The 26,001-nt window shown below is 48.1% G+C and overlaps 1 protein-coding gene across 2 annotated transcripts in view; it reads left to right on the top strand.

The window, feature by feature from the left end:
• Nucleotides 1–15,661: 15,661 nt before the first annotated feature.
• The window catches only part of MICALL1 (MICAL like 1), a 40,632-nt gene continuing 30,292 nt past the window's right edge, over nucleotides 15,662–26,001 (top strand). Inside the window, exons 1-2 of one of the 2 annotated variants that reach the window (XM_077276489.1) lie at nucleotides 15,662–16,193; nucleotides 23,717–23,765. In XM_077276489.1, coding sequence (XP_077132604.1) covers nucleotides 16,048–16,193; nucleotides 23,717–23,765 — 195 coding nt within the window. In that variant the 5' untranslated portion in view covers nucleotides 15,662–16,047. The remainder of the gene's footprint in view (nucleotides 16,194–23,716; nucleotides 23,766–26,001) is intronic. The other variant, XM_077276491.1, reaches the window with a different exon arrangement.

Here is a 26,001-nt window from a genome sequence, read left to right as displayed (position 1 = left end):
CTGACATTACAGGGATTGTCCACTACTCAGACCACCCCTTCTCAATTATAATATTCTCCACGTAGAATAAAAACACTTTATACTCCCTATGGTGCTCTTCTAGGGCTGGTGTGATACTGGTTGAATGATGTAATCGGTGGTCTCTTCACTGAATTTTTTCAGACAAAACTGACATCTTGAAGTGAGAAATGCTGTTTTTTGTTTGTTTTTTCCGGATGTCTGTTTGTGTCCGAAGGAAGAGAGTGTGAAGTGGCCAGTGATTGGCTGCAGTGCACACGAGACATAATGTCACCATAGACCTCGCGCCGACATTTCTGGAACGGCATCGGAGGGGTAAGTATGATATGTTTCTGTTCTACATGAGGGAACATTGTAATTCAGAAGGGGTTCTCCGAGTGTTGGACAAACCCTTTTAAGGTTGCATAGTCAAAGCTTAGATTGCCTTTATCAGCAGGTTTTAGCTATGTAATCTGAAGACAGCAGAAGATGGAGGCTGAAACACAGAATTCAGGGATGTGTTATTTGTCAAAGAGCTGCTGTCATTTACTAACCACGAAGCTTTTATCACTAAGAGATTACCTACAACACTAGTCCGGCAACGCCCCCTCCTGGGATAAGCAGCTCACTGTTTATAGACAATGTACATACACAGCCTGGTGTGTGCGGGGATAGCTTGCTCAGCTCTGCTTCATTCTAAATCTAAAAGCTTTGATGGTTATACAGAGTGCAGCAGTTGTGATACACCTCTGGAATCGGGGTCTTATATTTATTTTTGCTGCTCTGATGAGGTAGCAAAAAAAAAAAAAGTCTGACAGATTCCTAAATTCCAATCTGCTACTCTGTAGCATGTTCTTTTACAGCCAGAAGAGTTGAGCTGCTGCCTAAGCATGCGCACAGAGCGGTGTACTGGCTCAATACAAAATCATACACCACCTTGTGCAGACTCATAGGGGCCAATCCATCAAGACAGGTGTAACAATCCTGCTAAGCCAGTCTTCTTGAAATAGAAGGCGCCAAATTCATTAATAGGCGCGCACCACTTACTGTGTTCCGCGACTCTAAGTGGCATGTGCTGTGCCAGAAATGCTACGTCATTCGGGGACTGGTATAGCATTCCTGGCCTGCACAGTGCTGGCATTTTTTATTAATCTGGTGGGCAGGCTTGCGGCTCCACCAGACTGCCCATTTCTGCTGAGCTATGTAAAACTGGCAACAACAAAAAAACGCCAGAGGAGACAAAAATTTTGCCCAGGTCCCTGGTGCACAAAAAAGTGCAACTTTTCAAAGCTTTGAAGGCAGGTTTCTGGCATAAAAACTTTGAATCCGCACCATGGAGTTTGGATTGAGCCAGTACTCCACTTTGTTCACGCGCTCAGGTGGAGATCAGGGCTTCTGTCTGCTGAACAGCACATTTTTTATGACAGCAAGAAAACATGACCCAGCACAGTAATTAAGCAAAATTAACACGCTCCGCAATTGTTCTGTAGTTCTTAGTCTCTCTGGTGCCAGGTACCACTGGGAAGGGGGGAGAGGTGCTGGTATTGAGCATGCTGTCGTGGTCCATGTGGGGAGAGCAGAAAAAGTGGTAGGTGGAAAATCCCTAGGTAAAATTTTAAAGAATTAGGTTGCAGTCTGAAGGCCTGTGTCACGCACATCATGGGAGAGACAGGTGGAATTTAGGGATGTAAATTCATGACTTACGGTAAGTCTTGGTGCAAAACAGAAGGATTTGGGTTCTTGAATCACTGGGCTGACTTTTCATTGGGTACAATCTATATTCTGCACATAAATTGCACCTGATGGGTCCGCTGCACGGTGGATGAGAATTCTAGCAGGGCGGCAGAGAATTTAACTTGGCAACAAGGCAGAAAATAAAGGGCTGGGGTAACATTAGAGGGGGGGGGGGGTGGAGAAGTGGACGATGATGAGATAAGGGCACTAGACATTGAGATCTACAGGTGCTTCTCGCAAAATTAGAATATCATCAAAAAGTTAATTTATTTAAGTTCTTCAATACAAAAAGTGAAACTCCTATATAGAGTCATTAAAAACAGAGTGATCTATTTCTAGTGTTTATTTCTGTTAATGTTGATGATTATGGCTTACAGCCAATGAAAACCCAACAGTTATTATCTCAGTAAATTAGAGTACTTTATAATACCGGCTTAAAAGATGATTTTAAAATCTGAAATGTTGGCCTTCTGAAATGTATGTTCAGTAAATGCACTCAATACTTCGTCGGGGCATGGAGGTGATCAGCCTGTGACACTGCTGAGGTGTTATGGAAGCCCAGGTTGCTTTGATAGCAGCCTTCAGCTTGTCTGCATTGTTGGGTCTGGTGTCTCATCTTCCTCTTGACAATACCCTACAGATTCTCTATGGAGTTAAGGTCAGGTGAGTTTGCTGCCAATCCAGCACAGTGATACTGTGTTTGTAAACCAGGTATTGGTATTTTTGGCAGTGTGGACAGGTGCCAAGTCCTGCTGGAGAATGAAATTTCCATCTCCGCAGCAAAATCCACAACGTGTGCACATAGCCTGAACAGCCAGATTATTTAGTAATGACCTTTTGTGTCTTATCCTCCTTGTGGAGTGTCAATGACTGTCTTCTGGACATCTGTCAAGTCAGCAGTCTTCCCCATGATTGTGGAGCCTACTGAAACAGACTAAGGGACCTTTGTAAACGCTTAGGAAGTCTTTGCAGGTGTTTTTGCTAATTATTCTAATTTACTGAGATAATGACTTTTGGGATTTAATTGGCTGTAAGCCATAATCATCAACATTAACAGAAATAAACACTTGAAATAGATCACTGTCTGTAATGACTCTATATAATGTGTTTCACTTTTTGAATTGAAGAACTGAAATAAATTAACTTTTTGATGATATTCTAATTTTGTGAGAAGCACCTGTATGTGTCAAATGGTGAAAAAAAAAAAAAATGTGCCCATTAGTGATGAGCGAACGTGCTGGGATAAGGTGTTATCTGAGCATGCTCGGGTGCTAACCAAGAGTCTTCGGCGTGCTTGAATAATATATTCGTGCGAAGAGGTGAAATGCCTGCGCGGGCTAATTAAAATAGTTTTCTTTTAATCTGATTTTGGAGTGTTTCCAACATTTTTGAATTGTTTTATTTCTATACACACACATATACGTAGATACTAAAACTCTGGGAAAGTTGCAGCTGTTAAGTGTTGAAGGGCTGCTGGCGAGAGAAAACAGCCACTTCCCACGCTGCACCTGTTCTGGGCATAATCTGATTTTGCATGACACTGTGTCTACTTCTCCTGCTGGCAAAGCTGTTTCACACCAAGATTTTCATGAGCCGCTTATTTTGCTGACAGAAAATATCTACATTCAAATAACACTGGGTTATTGCAAACGTCAAGGGCTTGTGCTCACTTTGAGTGTTTGCAGAAGTTTTTTGGTGTAAAAAAAGCTTCGCTTTACAATACCAATTTCCGTCCGTATCACTAACCACTTACTAGAGCAGTGAAACAGAGAGCACACATATTGCTATATATAAAAACAGTCTTTTTATTCAACATATACATAAATGATTAAAATACAAGATTTTATTAAACCAAACTATCTCAGTAAGTATCTGGGGTAAGAGGGACCCGGGCACTCTTCTTACAGCAATGTAAGTAAAGTAACATCTGATTGTATGATTTAGTCCACGGCACTTTACAAACCTCTATGGTTTAGCCGAGAGAAGTTGGTAATAGGGATATTTATGCGGTGGCAATATAATCAATTGAAATAGTGGCTGGAGCGCCAAGGGTAACACCCTCTATATACATATGTATCTGTTGGTATGGATGATTATTGGAGGGATGTAGAAACCACTGGTGCTCAGCCTATCTTCTATTATGTAGGTTAATATCTTACGCTGTTTTTGATTAGTAGCTTGTCGGTCCCTTACTACTGAGATAGTTTGGTTTAATAAAATCTTGTATTTTAATCATTTATGTACCGTATTTTTTGGCATATAAGACGCACTTTTCCCCCCCCAAAAAAGGGGGGAAAATGGGGGGTGCGTCTTATATTCGCAATGCAGGCTTACCGTGGACCGTGGCGGCAGAGGTGCGGCGGCAGAGGTGTGGAGATGAGGAGGCGCAGTGAGCGGGGTCCCTTTCCCCGGTGAGGTGATGCAGCAGCCCCGGTAATGCAGCAGGGCCGGGTGAATCCTGTTATCGGTGCGCGCGGCCATCTTCCTGAGGCCGCGCGTTCGCAGATGGAGCTCTGCTGCCCGGGGCTTCAGGAAAATGGCCGCGGGATGCCGCGCGTGCGCAGATGCGGATCGCGGCGGCCATTTTCCTGAAGCCCCGGGCAGCAGAGCTCCATCTGCGAACGCGCGGCCTCAGGAAGATGGCCGCGCGCACCGATAACAACAGGATTCACCCGGCCCTGCTGCATTACCGGGGCTGCTGCATCACCTCACCGGGGAAAGGGACCCCGCTCACTGCGCCTCCTCATCTCCACACCTCTGCCACCACGGTAACAACAGGATTCACCCGGCCCTGCTGCATTACCGGGGCTGCTGCATCACCTCACCAGGGAAAGGGACCCCGCTCACTGCGCCTCCTCGTCTCCACACCTCTGCCACCGCGGTAACAACAGGATTCACCCGGCTCTGCTGCATTACTGGGCTGCTGCATCACCTCACCGGGGAAAGGGACCCCACTAACGCCATACCTCTCACTGTGCCTCCTCATCCCAACACCTCTGCCGGTAACCACTGCTGCCACCCTCCCATGGACACCAGGCCGTGGCGTCGCCCACCTAAGCAGGAAGGGACCCTGCTCAGGTGCACGCCGTACCGCCTCACCCCACCTCTGCCGACACCATGCCTCCTGTGACCCTGCTCTGCCACCACCAGCACACAGGTAAGATACTTTAAATTCGGACAATAAGACGGACCCCCATCTTATAAAAAATCTTTTTTTCTGCAATTTTCACCCCAAATTTGGGGTGCGTATTATGGTCCGGTGCGTCTTATAGTCCGCGAAATACGGTATATGTTGAATAAAAAGACTGTTTTTATATATAGCAATATGTGTGCTCTCTGTTTCACTGCTCTAGTAAGTTGTTAGTGATACGGACGGAAATTTATATTAGCGATAGCATACACAGATTTTGGATCACTCTAATTTGATTATAAGCTTTACAATACCAGCAAAATAGATGAGCTTTGTGAAATCTCAGGCTTTTTATTCTCAAATTTTTTAACTATCAATGTGTTTTTTTTTCCACAACTGAATCATGGCTGTTCTTCTAGTGTCTTTGCAATGTTTTTCACCCATTCAAATAAATGCATAAAAAAAGTAAAAACGCATTAAAAAGCGCATATTGTACGCTGTGGTTTTCCTGCCAAAAGACATGTTTTTAGTGAGAAATCTGCTGAAAATACTGTGAGTACATAACCTAATACTGAGACCATGATGGCAATAGTATTATTTCTTCCATTCATAATAAATACCACAAGGCTCTGCTGGATCCTTCATTGACTTTTTGTGTTATCTGTCGGGTTCCAGTCTGGTGTCTGTCAGCTTGATCTGGCCTGTTGCTTGGTGCCCGAGGCTCCATGGTGCACAAGGTCAGATTGTCCTCATCATGTGCATCGTGCTGTCTACAAGAGAAAATGGCAGCACAGCTGCAGGATTCTGTCCTCAGCTCCCTGTTCGGTACTTTCTCGGTGACACACGCACTCACTGCTTGATGACATCAGCACCCAGCGCGTTGCTGCGTTATTTAGAAAGTTGCCGGCGATGAAGAAAGAAGCGGTACAGCGGAGGGAAGGAACGGAGAGGCGAGTGTCTTCTATTTGTTTTTCAATATACTTGGGAGAAGACAACGATGGAGGTGGAGGAGAGGACAATGATGGAGGTGGAGGAGAGGACAATGATGGTAGTGGGGGAGATGACAATGATGGTAGTGGGGGAGATGAGGTGGGGGATTTGGATGGGAGTAAGGGGGAGAGGGGTTGGTGGAGTAGGGTGCGAAGTCCCTGATAGCGTCCTCCCCATCCCACAATTCAGAATGACAACATTAGGGACTTAAAATGTATTTTGGGGTGGGAGAGAAGGGAGTATGGTAAATAGGACAGTTTATAATGAATTGAGCTCAGGCTAAGGCTATGTGCACACGATTTCCTGCGGATCCACAGCGTTTTATACCGTGCAGAAACGCTGCAGATCCGCAAGTGATTTACAGTGCAATGTAAATCAATGGAAAAAAATGCTGTGCTAATGGTGTGAAAATGCAGTGCGGAAATGCTGCGGATTAAAATAAGTAGCATGTCACTTCTTTTTTGCGGATCTGCAGCATTTTTGTGCCCATTCCATTATAAAAATCCGCATTAAAAAAACGCACCTGCGTTTTCTGCCAAGAGATGCAGAATCCGCACAAAAAATTCCACAGGCAATTCCGCAACGTGGGCACATAGCCTTAATCTGAGCCGAGCTTAAGGCCGGGATCACACATACGCGAGATACGGCCGAGTCTCACAGGTGAAAACCCAGCTCTGGCTCCGGCACTGCGGAGCGTGCAGCTCCATGTATTGCTGTGCGGCTGCACGCTCCGCTCCGGAGTGCCGGCGCCAGAGCTGGGTCCTCACCTGTGAGACTCGGCCGTATCTCGCGTATGTGTGATCCCGGTCTTACTGCGATCTTTGATTGGCAGAATTAACAAATCAACAGCAGGTGAAAAATTGGTTCTATTAATTTTTTACGGTGTGTTAAACAACTTTATTCTTCGGGTTGGTGCAATTACAGCAATACCAGATTTTTAGCATTTTTTTCTGTTCTGTTTGGCTGCTGTCACACACACAAGTTTTTGCATCGTGATATTTGAGAGCTATAATTTTGTAATATTTCTGCAGACAGATTAATGTGAGGGCTTATTTTTTGAGGGACAAGTTGATGTTTTATTTATACTCCAGCTCATTTCTCTTTGTTTTTCTTCAGATTTTTGCACTCGGTACAAACAAGGGTATGACCTTTTTTTAAGCTGGACATTACATTTATATAGCTTCTCAAGGCTGTGTCTCCACCGTCAGACCTCAGTCCTGCTCTGCCCTTATTCACAGTGATCTCATTTTTGACACATGGTAAGGTTTTAATAATAGAACAGTATAGGACAGTCCCGATTTGGGTGCTTTTTGTTATGGTGGGATGGTTTTTACGTTTTCATTGATCAAAAACAGTGTTTACTTAAGTACCCTATGTTATTCATATGTACTTCTATGTTTTACTTATTAACAACAGAGTATTTGCTAATTCTGTTTCTATCTTAGATTTTGTCTGTTTAATGGCCAGTGTGAACATGCTTCTATACGTTGCATCAAAAACAAATTATACTCAGGCTGTTTTTTTTTTTTTTAAAGCTCAGATGACAGCTGACTGTGTGTGCTCATCTACAGGAGCTGCCTATGATTTACATGCACTTGTCTGGCCTGTAAGTCAGACCATGCTGCTAATATTTTCCTTGTAGATCTGAGGTTATGTAGAAAATTGCCCATTTGCACTAGCATATTGTGCACTTTGACAGAAAAAAAAACATGAGCCATGCTAGATGCTGGCGTTTTAATCAGAGAATGTTACAGTTGGAAGGGACCTCCAGGATCATCGTGTCCAACCTCCTGCTCAATGCAGGATTCACTAAATCATCTCAGACAGATGTCTGTCCAACCTCTGGTTTGAAGACTTCCATTGAAGGAGAACTCACCACCTCTTATGGCAGCCTGTTCTGCTTGGTGATCACCCTCACTGTCAAAAAGTTTTGTCTAATATCTAATCTGTATCTTCTCCCTTTCAGTTTCATTCCATTGCTTCTTGTGTTTCCATGTGCAAATGAGAATAAGGATGATCCCTCTACACTGTGACATCCCTTCAGATATTTGTAGACCGCTATTAAGTCTCCTCATAGCCTTCTTTTTTGCAAGCTAAACATTCCCAGGTCCTTTAACTGTTCCTCGTAGGACATGGTTTTGTATGTATAGGACATGTCTTTTTTTTTTAAATGTGGTGCACAGAACTGGACACAGTATTCCAGATTAGTTCTGACCAAGGAGGAGTAGAGGGGGGGTAATTGCTTCACGTGATCTAGACTCTATGCTTCTCTTAATACATCCTAGAACTGTGTTTGCCTTTTTACTGCTGCATCACATTGTAGACTCATGTGCAGTCTTTGATCTATTAGTATACCCATTTTTTTCACGCGTGTGCTGTTGCTTAGTTCTATTCCTACCATTCTATAGATTTCATTTTTCTTTTTCTTGTCCAGATGTAGAATCTTGGCATTTCTCCCTGTTAAATGTTTTTTTTTTTATGTGAGAATTTCATTTAGCAAAATCTACCATCCTTCTTGGACAATTGTGGCCTTTAGAACATCCAGCCATTGGACCTTTCCTACCCTCTTTCTGAGTCCATTAAAATCTGCCTTTCTGAAGTCCAACCTTAAATCCTGAATCCTTGCTGGTCTTCTTCCTCTTGTAGCCCAAAATTCTAGGATGGCATGAACGCTGCTACCTATATTCCCAGACACCTTTACTTCCTGAATCATTTCTACAATCCAATATAAAGCAAAAAACTGCTGCATTTTCAAAAATGTGGGAGCCAAGAGTTTGTTTCACAGCCTCAACCCCCCCAAACCAAACTTCTGCAATAATATCAGAAAAATGCCCGTACATATATGATATGCCCATAAATAGTAGGATGCCCTTCCTAAATAAATCTATACTCAACAGGTTTTGCTCCTAATGTCATGAGTCCAGGAACAAAAAGGATATTTGTAGTTCTAAAATGTAATATTTATTAAATAATGAAATAAAAACATTTACAATTTCAGGAATGGATGCTACAAAAAAGTAGGTTAAAATGGTGGAACAATTCATAAATAGCAGCAAGGTATATAAAGTTGCTTTTCTCTATTGTAAACCATGTTTCACAGTTCATAAAGTAAATTACAGTTAATTAATCCAACAATCATTAAAGTGCAAATGCAAATCACAATAAGAGTGTACAATAAAAAGCAAGGTTTCAAAAGGTGCTAATGCATGTAAAGAAAAAAAGAGCACAATTGCACAAAAACTTTTAAAGTGCTAACACTAGTCAAGCACTAATTACATTCAGGAATGTCCTGATTAAATGAAGTCAGAAGGTGTCAAAAAAGGAGACACAAAGTGCAATTTTTCGTGATTGACCACTAGATGGTATAACTAAATTGTGATGAAAGTACAGAATCTACTCACTATAAGCAATACAAGATACGACCTTATGGCTGCAATGTATGCATAAATCTGTCTATGGTCGGTAATGTAACAGGAAATCAACCCTGTGTAAAGTTATGGTTAAAAGGTGGAAATGAGAAAACCTACAATACCTCCGGTCCGCTGCAATGTGTAAATAATGTGAAGATATAACTTCCTGGCTCCATGTCAATATAATAAGTTAAAGTCACAGGTTTTCTGAAAGTGAAATTACTCTTTGAAATACTATTACAATTTTTTTCAATAATCACTGTTCTATGTAATCAAGAGCAAACTCCAGAGAACAGTGAGTCTCTTCTAAGGGTACCGTTTCACAGTGGCACTTTTGTCGCTACGACGGCACGATCCGTGACGTCACCGCTGTGCTCTGCTTTCACTTTACGGCCGGCACTCAGTCAGTGCGGGAAGCGGACGGCGAGGGACCTGACGGACACCGGAATGTGAGTATGTACTGTTTTTTTTTTTTTACATTTACGATGGTAACCAGGGTAAACATCGGGTTACTAAGTGCGGCCCTGCGCTTATTAACCCGATATTTACCCTGGTTACCCGGGGACTTCGGCATCGTTGGTCGCTGGAGAGCTGTCTGTGTGACAGCTCTCCAGCGACCACACAACGACTTACCAACGATCACGGCCAGGTCGTATCGCTGGTCGTGATCGTTGGTAAATCGTTTTGTGTAACGGTACCCTAAGGATATATGCACACTACATCATTTTCAGGAGGACTACACCTAGAACCCACCTGAATTTGCAGTAAAAAGTCAAACAGAATGTACATGTGCACTGCAATGTCAAAATGACCTGCTGTGTAAATGTTCCGTCTTTTGTCAACTTTTTTTTAACCGCTTCAGGGTTCAATAGCGATGAAGTGGCTAACGGAGGTGACTAGTGATGAGCAAATATACTCGTTACTCGAGATTTCTCGAGCACGCTCTGGGGTCCTCCGAGTATTTTTTAGTGCTCGGAGATTTAGTTTTCTTCGCCGCAGCTGGATGATTTACATCCCTTAGCCTGCTTGATTACATGTGGGGATTCCCTACAACCAGGTAACCCCCACATGTACTTAGCCTGGCTAATAGCTGTAAGGCTGTTTGCACACCTTTCGGATTTTTCGTGTTTTTTCCGTGTTTTTTCGCTATAAAACCGCGAAAAAAAACGCTCACTCTAAGCATCCAATTAAAAGAATGCAATCCGCATTTTGTATGCACATGCTGCATTTTTTTCCTGAGCGGAAACGCATTCCGGAAAAAAAACGCAGCATGTTCATTGATTTGCGGAATCGCGGGGATTCCGCACACATAGGAATGCATTGATCTGCTTACTTCCCACATGGGGCTGTGCCCACCATGCGGGAAGTAAGCGGATCATGTGGGGATGGGTACCCAGTGTGGAGGAGAGGAGACTCTCCTCCAGGCCCTGGGAACCATATAATTGTTAAAAAAAAGAGAATTAATAAGGACCGCCAATACGCCTTTTAACTGACCTGAGATATGAGAGAATATCATCCCCATACAGGAGACAATCCAGCAGCCGTCTGTTGTGTACGATAGCTGACAACTTGCTGCATCAGCCACGATCAGTGTTGTCAGCGTCCATATCTGTTTAACCCCTTAGATGCTGCTGTCAATTGTGACTATCATTGTAAATGGTTAACAGAGTATGGGGGCTTCCTCTTTATCCCAATTGGTGCCCTCAGATCATGATTGTGTGGCCCTGATGTTTGCGGTGGCAATTCATGACCAAATAGCGGCCTTAGAGTCTGACGGCTGTTGTAACTTGAGGGCGCCTCACCGCGACTCAATGTAAGTACAGATCACCCTGCTTTCCTTTCAGCACCCGGGGTTTACAGGTACGAGCGAGTGCTTTAGCACAGCTCCTGCCTGTAAATTGATTTAACCCCTTCAGATGGATTTACTTCGTGGGACGTGACAGTTCATCAGAGGGTATGTATATTGTTGGTTTATTATTTTGCCAAGCGAGGGTCTTCAGGTGGATTGAGAGAGCAATAAAATATTAAAACAACCTGTGTGTTTATTTCATTAAAATAATTTTTAATAATGTGTGTGTGGTTTTTTTAACCCTTTCATACAATTGGATTAATAATGGATAGGTGTCATAATTGACGCCTCTCCATTATTAATCTGGCTTAATGTCACCTTACAATAGCAAGGTGGCATTAACCCTTCATTACCCCATATCCCACCGCTACACAGGAGTGGGAAGAGAGTGGCCAAGTGCCAGAATAGGCGCATCTTCCAGATGTGCCTTTTCTGGGGTGGCTGGGGGCAGATGTTTGTAGCCGGGGGGGGGGGGCAGATGTTTGTAGCCGGGGGGGGGGGGCAATAACCATGGACCCTCTCCTGGCTATTAATATCTGCCCTCAGTCACTGGCTTTACCACTCTGGCGGAGAAAATTGCGCGGGAGCACACGCCAATTTTTTCCGCCATTTAACCCTTTATTTTACAAGCTACAGCACCCAAATTTTGCACATACACACTACTAACATTAGTAGTGTGGAATATGCAAAAAAAGGGATATGAGATGGTTTACTGTATGTAAACCATGTCTCATATCCTGTTGGGTTTGGGAAGGAGAAATGAAAAGCCGGCAATTGAATTACCGGCTTTTCACTAACACCGCTGCGTATTTCTCGCAAGTCACACTGCTGGTCCGTGTGGAATCCGTATTTTTCTCGCCCCCATAGACTTTCATTGGCGATTTTTTTTGCGCAATACGGTGACAAGCGCAGCATGCTGCGATTTTCTACGGCCGTACAAGACCGTATAATACGGATCAGTAAAATACAGCTGATAGGAGCTGGGACATAGAGAATCATTGGGCCGTGTGTTATGCGAATTTTACGGACGTAGTTTATGCGCTCATACGTCCGTAAAACTCGCTAGTGTGAGGCCGGCCTAAGGGTATGTGTCCACGTTCAGGATTGCTTCAGGCTTTGGTCAGGATTTTATGCAGGTAAAATCCTGACCAAAAATGCACCTGAGGTCACTGGCAGGTCACCTGCGGTGTTCCTGCGTGTTTTGCTCATTGTAGCAACATGCTGTGTTCTGAAAAAACACACCGCATGTGCGTTTTTGCGGGAATTCCGCATGCGTTTTTTAATGCACAGTGGAGACGGGATTTCATTAAATCCCCTCCACTATGCTGTAACATCTGGACGCTGCGTTTTTGATGCTGCGGCTCAACGCTGCGTCAAAAACGCAGCGTTTCCTGAACGTGGACACATACCCTGACAAATACTCGGAGGTCAACCGAGCGTGCACGGGAAAACCCGAGCAACGAGTATACTCGCTCATCACTAATCTTGAGCAAGTCTAGAAAGGACCATACGGGTCTTCTTTGCTGTTATCTTGATTGTATCAAGGCATTGAGTTCATGGTCTTCCTCTTTGCCTTGTTTCTTCTATTCTTCCGACCATGATGTCCTTTTCCAATGATTGCTCTCTTCGCATGATGTGTCCACAGTTGACAAGTCGTAGCTTGGTCATCTTTGCTTCGAGTGACATGTCTGACTTGATTTGTTCCAAAATTGATTTGTTTGTTCTTCCTTCTCCAGCACCACATAGGCACCCTAATTCAGTGCAATGGCTGTATTCTCAGTTTCTGTCTGGAGTATTACCGTAATTAAGGAAATTTGCCATAGATTCCTCATTTAGCATGAAAAATGCCCAGTGTCACTATAGTCTGGCTGGTAAGGGCTCAGCAGAAAACTTTGGTAAGCCTTGGAGCAGGGGCAGACACAGATAGAAGAGGGTCCTTGTGCAAGACCGGTCGGATAGGTTATCAAAATGCACAATCCTCCCTGCTTTGGAAGTAGAAATGGGCCCTCTTGACTCTGGGGACCCGTGGGGCATAGCAGTTTGCACCAATGGTATCTCCACCCCTGCCATGGAGTATGTAACTAGCAGATACAATATATTACCAAAAGCATGTGAATACCCCTCCTGATTGTTGAGTTTGGGTATTTCAGCCACATACATTGCTAACAGCTACGTAAAATCAATCACGTGGCCATGCAACCTCCATAGACAAATTGGTAGAAGTAGTATGTGTGGTATTGAAAAGCTCTGTGACTTTAAACATGGTACTGTCTTAATATGTCACCTTTACCACAAGTCAGTTTTGTGACATTATCCGCCCTGGTCAAGTGCAAGTGCTATAATTGTAAAGTGGAAGTGTCCAGGAATAGTAACAGCTCAGCCACAAAGCGGCAGATAATGCAAACCCACAAAGCATGGCTGCCGAGTGCTGCTGCAGGTGGTCCTCTAAGGGTATGTGCACACGAGATTCTGCTGAAAAACCTTCCTGAAAAAACGTTAACTAAATGCTCAAAGCAATGAACGTATGCACGTCTGTGTGAAGACGCCTCACTCTTCATGTGTTCAGGTTTTTGAACATCTTTTAACCACTTCAGGTTTCCAAAGATGACATACAGATAGAAGAAGTGACATGTCCGTTCTTCTGGCGTTTGAAGACGCTTTCTACTTTACAATACAAAGGCAAAGCTCAAAAGATCCCTGAGCATCTTCATGAGAGTCTTTGCAGTATTAGGGCTTTAAAAACTGCTACTGCTTTCTTCATTGTTAAATACAGTAAAAAATGTTCGAAAAATGTTGGAAAAGCATCATATAAAGCTCATAAGCGGTCACAAAGGCGCTCTGGAAATGACAGCAAAAAGATGTTTAAGGAAAAAAACGCCAGTGTCTCTGGAAACTGTTTCTGCTTGAAAACTTTGTTGGACTCACTGGCCAGGAAAAGGTGTAGAGTGGACAGACCCGAAATGTGGCCTATTCCCCCCCCCCCGAATCCCTCACTACAGAGATATAATCTGCAGCTGAAAACAGGGCTGTAATTGAAAGCTTGTGGACCCCAAAATCAAGAGGGCCCCGACTATCACTGTTTGTAATAATATTAGTCTTCTCATATGGACCAGAGGAACCTTTTGGACCTCCTTAAGCTCAGGATCCCCTTAGGATTCAGGACCCCTGCACCCACTATTATGTCCCTGACTGGAAGTGACACTAGTACAAGGCCTCTGCAGCGGGAGCTTCATACAACGGTTCCTGTGGTCAGGCACAGCAACTGAAGATAGCAATGGCACGTACTGGCGGTGGTGGCATAACACAGGGCCGCATCTGCCGTGAGGTGAGCATCTCTCAGGGGGCCGCACAATCCTACCGCTCCTGACTGAAGACCACCTGCCGCAGCGTCACCTTGTTCTGAATGGGGGGCACAATGGTAACCCCACTGATACCACGCCGTCAGTGTGTGCCCGCCCAGAGTATAATGGCGCTGCACTGCCACCTGACTCTGGAGCAGTGGTGACGTGCCCTCTGGAGGGAGGATTCACCACACGACATTTGTAAAATTTAGAAATGTTTTGCAAAAGGCAGACACATTGTTCTGCTCCCTAAGGCTAGGTTCACATTAGCGTTTCTGTGCGCAGCGTATCATCTGCATGCGCAAATGCATGCTTATGCCTGCGCATGACGCAAACAAAAACGCTGCGTGTGCATGCGTTTAAATGCATTTTGGCATGCGTTTGCGTTTTTTATGCGCATGGTGGAGGCGGTGACATCATTTTCTGGAGATGCGCAGTCTAAAGTACGCATGCGTATCGAATGCATGCATACGCATGTCCTTGTGTACCAATGCGTTCCCGTAGACAGTAATGCGTTTTTTTTACACAATCATCCACATGCGGGAAAATTGCGCAATATTTGATGCCTCAAAAAATGCAACATGTTGCGTTCGCAGGACACCGCCGCACACCGCGAAACGACGCAGGCGCATGGGAACACATGCAAAAACATGTCCCTGCGTACACAATGTTAAAGATATGGACGCAGGATGCATGCGGATCATACACTGTGCACAGAAACGCTAATGTGAATCCGGCCTAAGCCCAGGTCAGGGCGTCGGACACACCATGGCGGGGGGCAGCCAAGAGATAAGGGGCCACTACCACCCCCAGAGGAGGTGGAATTGTGCATTATGAAGAGCACAGGGCCCATATGTTATTATTATTCATTTTAATAGCACCATTTATTGCATGGCGCTTTACATGTGAAAAAAGGGGCATACATAGACAAGCACAATAAAGATATATTAGCTTTGAACAGGGGCCTCTCCTGTGTAATTATGTATATACATGGTTTGTGCTAGGAAGTGGACGCAATGACCATAGTAACCAGACTCCACCTCCAGAAGTGACCGGTTGCTACGGGTAACTCTTCTTTTTCTTTTCACAAGTTTTCAGAACTTTCCCCAGGGCCTCAGACAAGAAGATCCCACAGCAACCAATCAGATCACGTCTCTCATTTCACAACCCACAAAGCAGAAAAATGAATCCTGACTGTGATTGGTGCGCTGGGTTTTCCATAGGATGCGCGCTGTGCGGTGTCAGGTCCCGCTGTCTTCATGGCGCCGGGTGCTGCAACGTCTATGGAGGCAGCAGCTCAGCGCCCGGTAACGTGTGCGTCCGCAGCGCCCCCTACCGCTCCATCTGTCCTCAGGGCGGAGCAGTGAGGAGAGGCGGGGACGGTGCAGCAGACACTGCCCGGAAACAAGCAAGGAAGACCTGGGGTGCAATAATCCTGAGATTGCCGGACACCGGGAGCCAGCGGAGAGCCCCGCCTCATCGTGGCCCGCCTGCCCCAGTCCTGACCTCCGCCGCACATGACATTAGCGACACCTTGTGACCCTGCAGTGACCCCGAGAGCCCCTCACCCGCTGCCTGCGCCGGTATCAGGCTGCGATGATGTCTGCCTCCAAGAACCTGCAGCAGTGGTGCGCCCGGCAGTGCGAGGGCTACCCCGGGGTCCGCGTCTCCGACCTCAGCTCCTCTTTCCGGGATGGACTGGCTTTCTGTGCTCTTATTCATCGTCACCGGCCAGACCTGATGTAAGTACCGGCTCTAGAGCCCCTTCTCCACCTGATAGCCCCGTACTCTCCACCTGGCCGTCCCGAGAGCCCCCGGCGCGCTCTCCACCTGGCCGTCCCAGGAGCCCGGGCGCGCTCTCCACCTGGCCGTCCCGAGAGCCCCCGGCGCGCTCTCCACCTGGCCGTCCCGAGAGCTCAGGCGGGCTCTCCACATGGCCGTCCCGAGAGCCCGGGCGCGCTCTCCACCTGGCCGTCCCGAGAGCCCCCGGCTCGCTCTCCACCTGGCCGTCCCGAGAGCCCCCGGCGTGCTCTCCACCTGGCCGTCCCGAGAGCCCCCGGCTCGCTCTCCACCTGGCCGTCCCGAGAGCCCCCGGCGCGCTCTCCACCTGGCCGTCCCGAGAGCCCCTGGCGCGCTCTCCACCTGGCCGTCCCAGGAGCCCGGGCGCGCTCTCCACCTGGCCGTCCCGAGAGCCCCCGGCGCGCTCTCCACCTGGCCGTCCCGAGAGCTCAGGCGGGCTCTCCACATGGCCGTCCCGAGAGCCCGGGCGCGCTCTCCACCTGGCCGTCCCGAGAGCCCCCGGCTCGCTCTCCACCTGGCCGTCCCGAGAGCCCCCGGCGCGCTCTCCACCTGGCCGTCCCGAGAGCCCCCGGCGCGCTCTCCACCTGGCCGTCCCGAGAGCCCCCCGGCGCGCTCTCCACCTGGCCGTCCCGAGAGCCCCCCGGCGCGCTCTCCACCTGGCCGTCCCGAGAGCCCCCCGGCGCGCTCTCCACCTGGCCGTCCCGAGAGCCCCCCGGCGCGCTCTCCACCTGGCCGTCCCGAGAGCCCCCGGCGCGCTCTCCACCTGGCCGTCCCGAGAGCCCGGACACGCTCTCCACCTGGCCGTCCCGAGAGCCCGGGCACGCTCTCCACCTGGCCGTCCCGAGAGCCCCCGGCGCGCTCTCCACCTGGCCGTCCCGAGAGCCCGGGCACGCTCTCCACCTGGCCGTCCCGAGAGCCCGGGCACGCTCTCCACCTGGCCGTCCCGAGAGCCTGGGCGTGCTCTCCACCTGGCCGTCCCGAGAGCCTGGGCGTGCTCTCCACCTGGCCGTCCCGAGAGCCTGGGCGTGCTCTCCACCTGGCCGTCCCGAGAGCCCCCGGCGCGCTCTCCACCTGGCCGTCCCGAGAGCCCCCGGCGCGCTCTCCACCTGGCCGTCCCGAGAGCCCCCGGCGCGCTCTCCACCTGGCCGTCCCGAGAGCCCCCGGCGCGCTCTCCACCTGGCCGTCCCGAGAGCCCCCGGCGCGCTCTCCACCTGGCCGTCCCGAGAGCCCCCCGGCGCGCTCTCCACCTGGCCGTCCCGAGAGCCCCCCGGCGCGCTCTTCACCTGGCCGTCCCGAGAGCCCCCCGGCGCGCTCTCCACCTGGCCGTCCCGAGAGCCCCCGGCGCGCTCTCCACCTGGCCGTCCCGAGAGCCCCCGGCGCGCTCTCCACCTGGCCGTCCCGAGAGCCCCCGGCGCGCTCTCCACCTGGCCGTCCCGAGAGCCCCTGGCGCGCTCTCCACCTGGCCGTCCCGAGAGCCCCTGGCGCGCTCTCCACCTGGCCGTCCCGAGAGCCCCCCGGCGCGCTCTTCACCTGGCCGTCCCGAGAGCCCCCCGGCGCGCTCTCCACCTGGCCGTCCCGAGAGCCCCCGGCGCGCTCTCCACCTGGCCGTCCCGAGAGCCCGGACACGCTCTCCAGCTGGCCGTCCCGAGAGCCCGGGCACGCTCTCCACCTGGCCGTCCCGAGAGCCCGGGCACGCTCTCCACCTGGCCGTCCCGAGAGCCCGGGCGTGCTCTCCACCTGGCCGTCCCGAGAGCCTGGGCGCGCTCTCCACCTGGCCGTCCCGAGAGCCCCCGGCGCGCTCTCCACCTGGCCGTCCCGAGAGCCCCCGGCGCGCTCTCCACCTGGCCGTCCCGAGAGCCCCCGGCGCGCTCTCCACCTGGCCGTCCCGAGAGCCCCCGGCGCGCTCTCCACCTGGCCGTCCCGAGAGCCCCCGGCGCGCTCTCCACCTGGCCGTCCCGAGAGCCCCCGGCGCGCTCTCCACCTGGCCGTCCCGAGAGCCCCCGGCGCGCTCTCCACCTGGCCGTCCCGAGAGCCCCCGGCGCGCTCTCCACCTGGCCGTCCCGAGAGCCCCCGGCGCGCTCTCCACCTGGCCGTCCCGAGAGCCCCCGGCGCGCTCTCCACCTGGCCGTCCCGAGAGCCCCCGGCGCGCTCTCCACCTGGCCGTCCCGAGAGCCCCCCGGCGCGCTCTCCACCTGGCCGTCCCGAGAGCCCCCCGGCGCGCTCTTCACCTGGCCGTCCCGAGAGCCCCCCGGCGCGCTCTCCACCTGATGAGATACCGGCTGTAGTAGTGATGTCTGGTGGTAGTGGTTGCGGTCATGACTGTACTCTTAGGCCAGTGTCACACTACCGTACAATACGGCCGAGTGCTATGCGATAAAACATCTATGCTACTCTATGGGGCAGCTCACATCTGCGATTATTTTCTCATGCCGAAACGGCATGCTAGAATAATCACAGCATGCTGGGATTGGTACGGAGACTCGGCTCACTGGCACCCATATGGGTCACTCACACCCATATAAGTCTGTGGGTGTGAGTGACGCAACGGACATCACTCGGATATCATCCGAGTACGGTGCAATATACACCGACTTTGACAGCGGAGAAGATGGAAAAATTAATTTCCCCGCCTCCTCAGCAGCTGTGCTCGATCCTTTCTGTGCGAGAGGATCGGAGCACAGTAGCATGACAGTCGGCTCACGCTCACAGCAGAGCAGGAGCCGAGGGTCATTAACATATCACATCCAATGGTCTGGCATCAAATGCCATACGCTGGTGTAACTCCAGCCTGATAATGATGTCTGGTGGTAGTGATTGCGCTGACTGTTCCCATAGTGATGTCTGGTGGTAGTGACTGCGATCATGGCTGTACTCCTATAGTGATGTCAAGGGGTAGTGACTGCAATCACAGCTGTTCTCCAATAGTGATGTCTGGTGGTAGTGTTTGCGGTCACGGCTGTGCTCCCGTAGTGATTGAGGTCACGGCTGTGGTCTTGTAGTGATGGTGGTAGTGATTGCTGTCATGGCTGCGCTCCCGTAGTGATGGTGGTACTGATCGCGGTCACGGCTGTGGTCCTGTAGTGATGGTGGTAGTGATTGCGGTCACGGCTGTGGTCCTGTAGTGATGGTGGTAGTGATCACGGTCACAGCTGTGCTCTTATAGTGATGTCTGTGGTAGTGATCGCAGTCACAGTTCTGCTCGTATAGTGATGTCTGGTGGTTGTGGTCACGGTGGTGCTCGCGTAGTGACTGCGGTCACGGCTGTGCTCCCGGCGGTAGTGATTGTGGTCACGGCTGTGCTCCTGTAGTGATGGTGGTAGTGATCGCTGTCACGGCTGTCCTCCCGTAGTGATGTCTGGTGGTAGTGATTACGGTGATGGCTGTGTTCTCGTTATGGTGGTAGTGATCGCTGTAACAGTTGTCCTCCCATAGTCATGTCTGGTGGTAGTGATCGCGGTCACGGCTGTGCTACCGTAGTGATGTCTGGTGGTAGTGATCGCGGTCACGGCTGTGCTACCGTAGTGATGTGCTAGTGACCGCAGTCACATCTGTGCTCCCATAGTGATGTCTGGTGGTAGTGATTGCTGTAACAGGTGTCCTCCCATAGTGATGTCTGGTGGTAGTGATCGCGGTCACGCCTGTGGTCCCGTAGTTATGGTGGTAGTGATAGCGATCACGGCTGTGGTCCCGTAGTGATGTCTGGTGCTAGTGATCGCGGTCGTGATGTCTGGTGCTAGTGATCGCGGTCATGGCTGTCCTCTCGTAGTGATGTCTGGTAGTGATCGCCGTCACGGCTGTGGTCCCGTAGTGATGTCTGGTGGTAGTGATTGCGGTCACGGCTGTGCTCCTGTAGTTATGGTGGTACTGATCGCGGTCACGGCTGTGTTCCTGTAGTGATGTCTGGTGGTAGTGATCGCCGTCACGGCTGTGCTCCCATCCTGGTGACGTTTCTCAGCACATCTGATTATATAATTGCAGGATCAGTCGCTCATTAATTACCGGGTATGCTGACACTGATTACAGTGTGAGACTATGGGGTAAATATTCAGATTCCGGTCTCGGCCCCAATGTTTCTTGCTGCAGTCAGACGTTTTCGGGACAATCCTCCCTTCTACCCCATACACTTTTTAGATGTCTGGCAGCCCCCTCCCCAAGTCTCCCATACACAGGAGCACTGACTCTGCTTAGTGCTACTTATGGGACCCCTGATAATGTAGGGGCCGCAGCTCCGTCCCCTTCTGCACTTTGCCTGCACAGTCGCCCCGGCCCTCCAGCCTTTGCAAGGGGACTGAATGGGGTCTCTCTACAGTTTCCTGCGTAGTGGGTGGCCGAGAGAATGCTGTGAGGGGACGCACTGCTACACAAGCTCTTGAGCACATTCATTCTTGGAATTAGTGGGTGTCCCAGAAGTCAGACTCCCACCGCTCGTAAAATGGTTGCATGTCCAGCAGTGTGCCATGACTGTAGGAGATAGAATACCACCTTATTAGGACACCAAATTTTAGATCCATTTCTGCCGTGATCCGTGGCCTGGTCTGCGTTTCCATTCCGGGGATTCAGATTTGACATGAACGGCAGATCTCCTAGTCTACATGTCATGCCTCTGCCGTCAATCAGTGTCCGTCACCCCCAAAGCCACAATCACATGTTCAGTATTTTACATCAGTATTTATAAACCAAAACCAGGACAGGAACAATCAGAGGGAAAGTATAATAGAAACATGTCACCACTTCTTCATTGTTTGGGCAGAAAGTGCTCCTTATCAGCAGTCCCCAACCTGGTGTATATTGGCAGCGTTACTCAGACCTCACGTCTGAGAGGAGTGTAGTTGCCCCCCAGTTTACAAGGAGGGTGAGTCCGGGACGTCGGTGCACTGCTGTGCTGTTCTGCCCATCTATACTTTGTAGTCTGCTCGCATTGTTCGTCAGTCGCTCCTGTGAGTCACTCTCATGTGTTTCTGTGCTCATGGTACATACTGTAATTAGATGTCACATTTTGCTGTATTACCAGTAGATCAGGTATTGCTCATCTCACTTTGTAACAGTTCAGATTCGGTCTAGTTCAGATTGTCGGAGACACAAATAACGAAGCAATAAAACATTCCGAATCTTCTAATCACTTTTAGGCCGCATGATCGGTGCTTCCTGCAGGAAAGTTACAGCACAATAACCATTTTACAGTAAAGGTGACCCCGTGTAGCCTGAAGATTAATGATCTGAGCCGAGCATGTGCTTTAGGCCTCGTTCAGACTTCCGATGGTTTCTTTGGTGCATAGAAACAGACTGATATTCACGTATTTGCTCCATTTCTCAGTCCTAAACTACAAAGCTTCTCTTATCCATTGCAATATTAATCACGGACTGTACACTGATGCCATCCGCGCGCTGTACATGTTTTATGTATTAACTGGAGCCACAATTTGTACAAAATCTTGCGGTGCAGCTTGAGGCTGTGTGCACACGTAGCATATTTTTCGCGTTTTTTCGCTATAAAAACGCTATAAAACCGCGAAAAAAAAAACGCTTACATTAAGCATCCTATGTAATAGAATGCATTCCGCATTTTTTGTGCACATGCTGCATTTTTTTCCTGAGCGGAATCGCATTCCAGAAAAAAACGCAGCATGTTCATTAAAATTGCGGAATCGCGGCGATTCTGCACCCATAGGAATGCATTGATCTGCTTACTTCCCGCACGGGGCTGTGCACACCATGCGGGAAGCAAGAAGATTATATGCGGTTGGTACCCAGGGTGGAGGAGAGGAGACTCTCCTCCATGGACTGGGCACCATATAATTGGTAAAAAATAAAGATTTAAAATAAAAAAATAGTCCTATACTCACCCTCTGATGGCCCCTGAAGTGTTCCCGCCTCTCCGGTGCATGATCTCTCTTCCGTTCCTATAGATGATGTGGTTCAAGACCTGTGATGACGTCACTGTCTTGTGATTGGTCGCGTGACCGCTCATGTGACTCACGCGACCAATCACAAGACAGTGACATCATCGCAGACCCTTCACTGCACTCCAGCTATAGGAACGGATGCCGCTGAGGTCTGCAGGTGAGTATAACCATGTTTTTTATTTTTTTTAAACATTCGATCTTTTACTATAGATGCGGTATAGGCTGCATCTATAGTAAAAAGTTGGTCACACTTGTCAAACACTATGTTTGACAAGTGTGACCAACCTGTCAGTCAGTTTTCCAAGCGATGCTACAGATCGCTTGGAAAACTCTAGCATTCTGCAAGCTAATTATGCTTGCAAAACGCTAGTTTTCTGCGGATATATGCATGCTAATTCTGCATGCGATATACCCGCGGCAGGAGGCGCAGAATTGCCGCGGAAATTTCAACGTGTGAACTTAGCCTAAAAGGGTTGTCCAATCTAGATTGATGAGTTTGTGATCCCTGTGTGACTGAAGACCGTGCATGCATCGCAGCGGTGTCTGAGCCGGGACCGGCGGTCAGATATGCATGCTCCTGGGTAGACCCCGTTTAGCGGGCTCGCTCCATACACTTGTATTCATACATATGAGTAGAAGTTCTCAGAAGCTCTTTGTGCTTATCCGATACTGAGCTGCCAGCATGAAGCAGTTTAGTCTCCTATAGAAATGCTCCTGAGGCTGAATTCAAGGTGTGCAGGCATCTGGGGAGGCTTCTGAACTCTTGTAAGCTGATTTATAACCACATCAAAGCAAAGTTTAGATCAACTTTGATGTGGTCATCTAATAGCTTAAGAGATAAGAGAGAGAACTGTTTACGCTGGCCAATAACTGGAGATGTGAATTCATGGGAACATGGTTACCCAAGTATCAGACTATCTAAATCACCTAACAAGGAAAACTCATTCATGGGGTGTAGAAAGCTTAAGGGTATGTGCACACGTTCAGGTTTTTTCGCTATAAAAACACTATAAAAACTCATTAAAAACACATGCAAAATGCATCCTATCATTTAGAATGCATTCTGCATGTTTTGTGCACATAGTGCGTTTTTTTTCCGCGAAAAAAAAATGCATCGTGGTAAAAAAAAAGCAGCATCTTCATTAATTTTGTGGATTTTCCACATTTTTCCCGCAATTCTATGCATTTGGAAAAAACGCATGAAAAAAATGCGTCAAAAACGCGAAAGAAACGCATGCGGATTTCTGGCAGAAATGTCCGGTTTTTGTCAGGAACATTTCTGCTAGAAATCCTGACATGTGCACATAGCCTAAAGCGCGGTCTTATTAAGGACTGATCTGTGCCCATGGATGTGCAGTTGGCTTGTGTACAAAGATGTCCATGTCCCTTGAGCGCCTTCTGATCTGTAGGAATATATTGCTTTTTACAGTGGTTGGGGAAGAGGTGAAATCTTTAGTCTGAAGATGTTGTGGCTGGAGATGGAGCCCACATGCTGTGACCTGGCGACAGCTCTGTTTCATCCTCCTGCTGACAGCTCATTTCTTCTCTTCTTTCTTCTTCAGAGACTTTGATTCTCTATCAAAAGAGAACGTCTTCGAGAACAATCGACTGGTGAGTTGTGGGCCGGACATGGAGGTTGGGTATGAATATTGTGTATTATTCAGGCACGTGGGGGCTATGAATGGCACAGTTCTGTTCTTGTCTCTTCCTTTTTTGCTTTGCTCCTTGATTGACTCTTTATTATTTTTTTTTCCTTTCTTTGCCATAATACCCTTGAAATAAACAACTTTGTAATATACAGCTCTGGCAAAAATTAAGAGACCACTGCAAAATTTTCAGTTTATCTGATTTTTCTCTTTATAGGTATATTTTTGAGTAAAATGTAAATTATTGTTTTATTTTATAAACTACTGACAAACATGTCTTCGAAGTTCCAAGCAATAAATTTTGTATTTATTTTCTGAAAATGAGAAAAAAAAAAATGCATTGCTTGCAAACCTCAAATAATGCAAAAAATCAAACAAGTTCATAATCATTTAGAAACAACAATACTAATGTTTTAACTCAGGAAGAGTTCAGAAATCAATATGTTGTGGAACAACCATGATTTTTAATCCCAGCTTTCATGCGTTTTGGCATGCTTTCCACCAGTCTTTCACACTGCTTTTGGGTGACCTTATGCCACTCCTGGTACAAAAATGTGAGCAGCTCTTCTTTGTTTGATGGCTTGTGACTATCCATCTTCCTCTTGATTACATTCCAGAGCTTTTCAATGGGGTTCAGGTCTGGAGATTGGGCTGCCAATGACAGAGTTTTGATGTGGTGGTCCTTCATTCACACCTTGATTGACCTAGCTGTGTGGCATGGCGCATTGCCCTGCTGGAAAAAACAGTCCTCGGAATTGGGGAACATTGCCTGAGTAGAAGGAATCAACTGTTTTTCCAGGATAACCTTGTATGTGGCTTGTGTAATAATTATAGGGGATAACTCAGGAGACTCTTTGCGTGGAACAAGACAACTACAGGACACAGTTTTATAAGTGGAAAAGTCTATATTATCACACGGTGATTCAAACAGGTGCAGAGAGAAACTCAAGTCCACAACACTTGGTGCAAATATCAAATGCAGCTCAGTAGTCTATAGGAAACTTCAGAGGAAAATGCAATCAAGCAGAAAGTCTATAAAGCACAGTTATTCTTGAGGATACTTGACACGAATAAATCCTTGTCTTAGTCCAAACGCAGATAGACAAGCTTATAAGGCAGTTCAAGTAATATCTTAGCTCAACCAGGGAGGCCTGGTTAATAGTCTCAGGTTTTTGCAGAGCAGCAAACAGCTTACATGTCCAGCAAATGCAGATGGAAGTAAATACGAGCAACAGATGAAGGAGGATTACTGGAACTGGTGTATGCAGCAGGAACTCAGAGCAGAGTAGCAGGATCACCACACAGGTTCACAGGAGCAGGTGTATAGCCAGGGAGTAATCAGAGGTCAGGAGCTGGATGCAAGGCAGAATACTCTAGCACAGACTGAAGGCTGGGTTGGAGTTTTATAGCAGGAAGACACAGTGCACATGAGACCAAAGACGCCATCTTGGAAAAGGGCAGTAATGCACAAAAGGAAAAAAATGTTCAGAGTCCTGACAGCTTGATTCATACGTCCTTCGCAAAGAATAACTTGCCTAATTCCAGCCTTGCTGAAGCATCCCCAGATCATAACCGATCCTCCACCAAATTTCACAGTGGGTGCAAGACACTATGGCTTGTACGCCTCTCCAGGTCTCTGTTTAACCATTAGATGACCAGGTGTTGGGCAAAGCTGAAAATTAGACTAACCAGAGAAGATTACCTTATTCCAGTCCTCTATGGTCCAATCCTTATGGTCTTTGGCAAACTTCAGCCTGGCCTCCTTTGCTTCTCATTGATGAAAGGCTTTTTTCTATCTTGACATGACTTCAGTCCTGCCTCTAGGAGCCTGTTACGAACTGTTCTTGCCGTGCACTTCACCCCAGCTGCCATTCCTTTTGTAGGTCACTTGATGTCATCCTGCAGTTGCTGATGACGGTCATCCCGGTCAGTGGAGAGTCGTTTTCGCCCTCTGCCGGTCTGTAGCTTTGTTGTCCCCAATGTCTGCTGCTTGACCTTGTTGTAATGGACTGCCGTCTTTGGAATTTTAAGGATGGAGGCAACATGACGCTCACTGTGTCCCTCTGCTAGTAAAGCCAGAATTGAGCCCTTCTTTTCCTCACTCGAGACTTTTTTTTTCAACTCCTTTGGCATGGTTATAAGTTATTTTTGGGATATTACTAGCACTAGTTTTGCCATCCAGTTTGTCCTATTGCAAGAGG

This window comes from Ranitomeya variabilis, chromosome 8 (genome assembly GCF_051348905.1).
Source record: "Ranitomeya variabilis isolate aRanVar5 chromosome 8, aRanVar5.hap1, whole genome shotgun sequence".
Classification (NCBI taxonomy): domain Eukaryota; kingdom Metazoa; phylum Chordata; class Amphibia; order Anura; family Dendrobatidae; genus Ranitomeya; species Ranitomeya variabilis.
The sequence above is the reverse complement of the archived record's forward strand: the minus strand, read 5'-3'. Positions and strand labels throughout refer to the sequence as shown.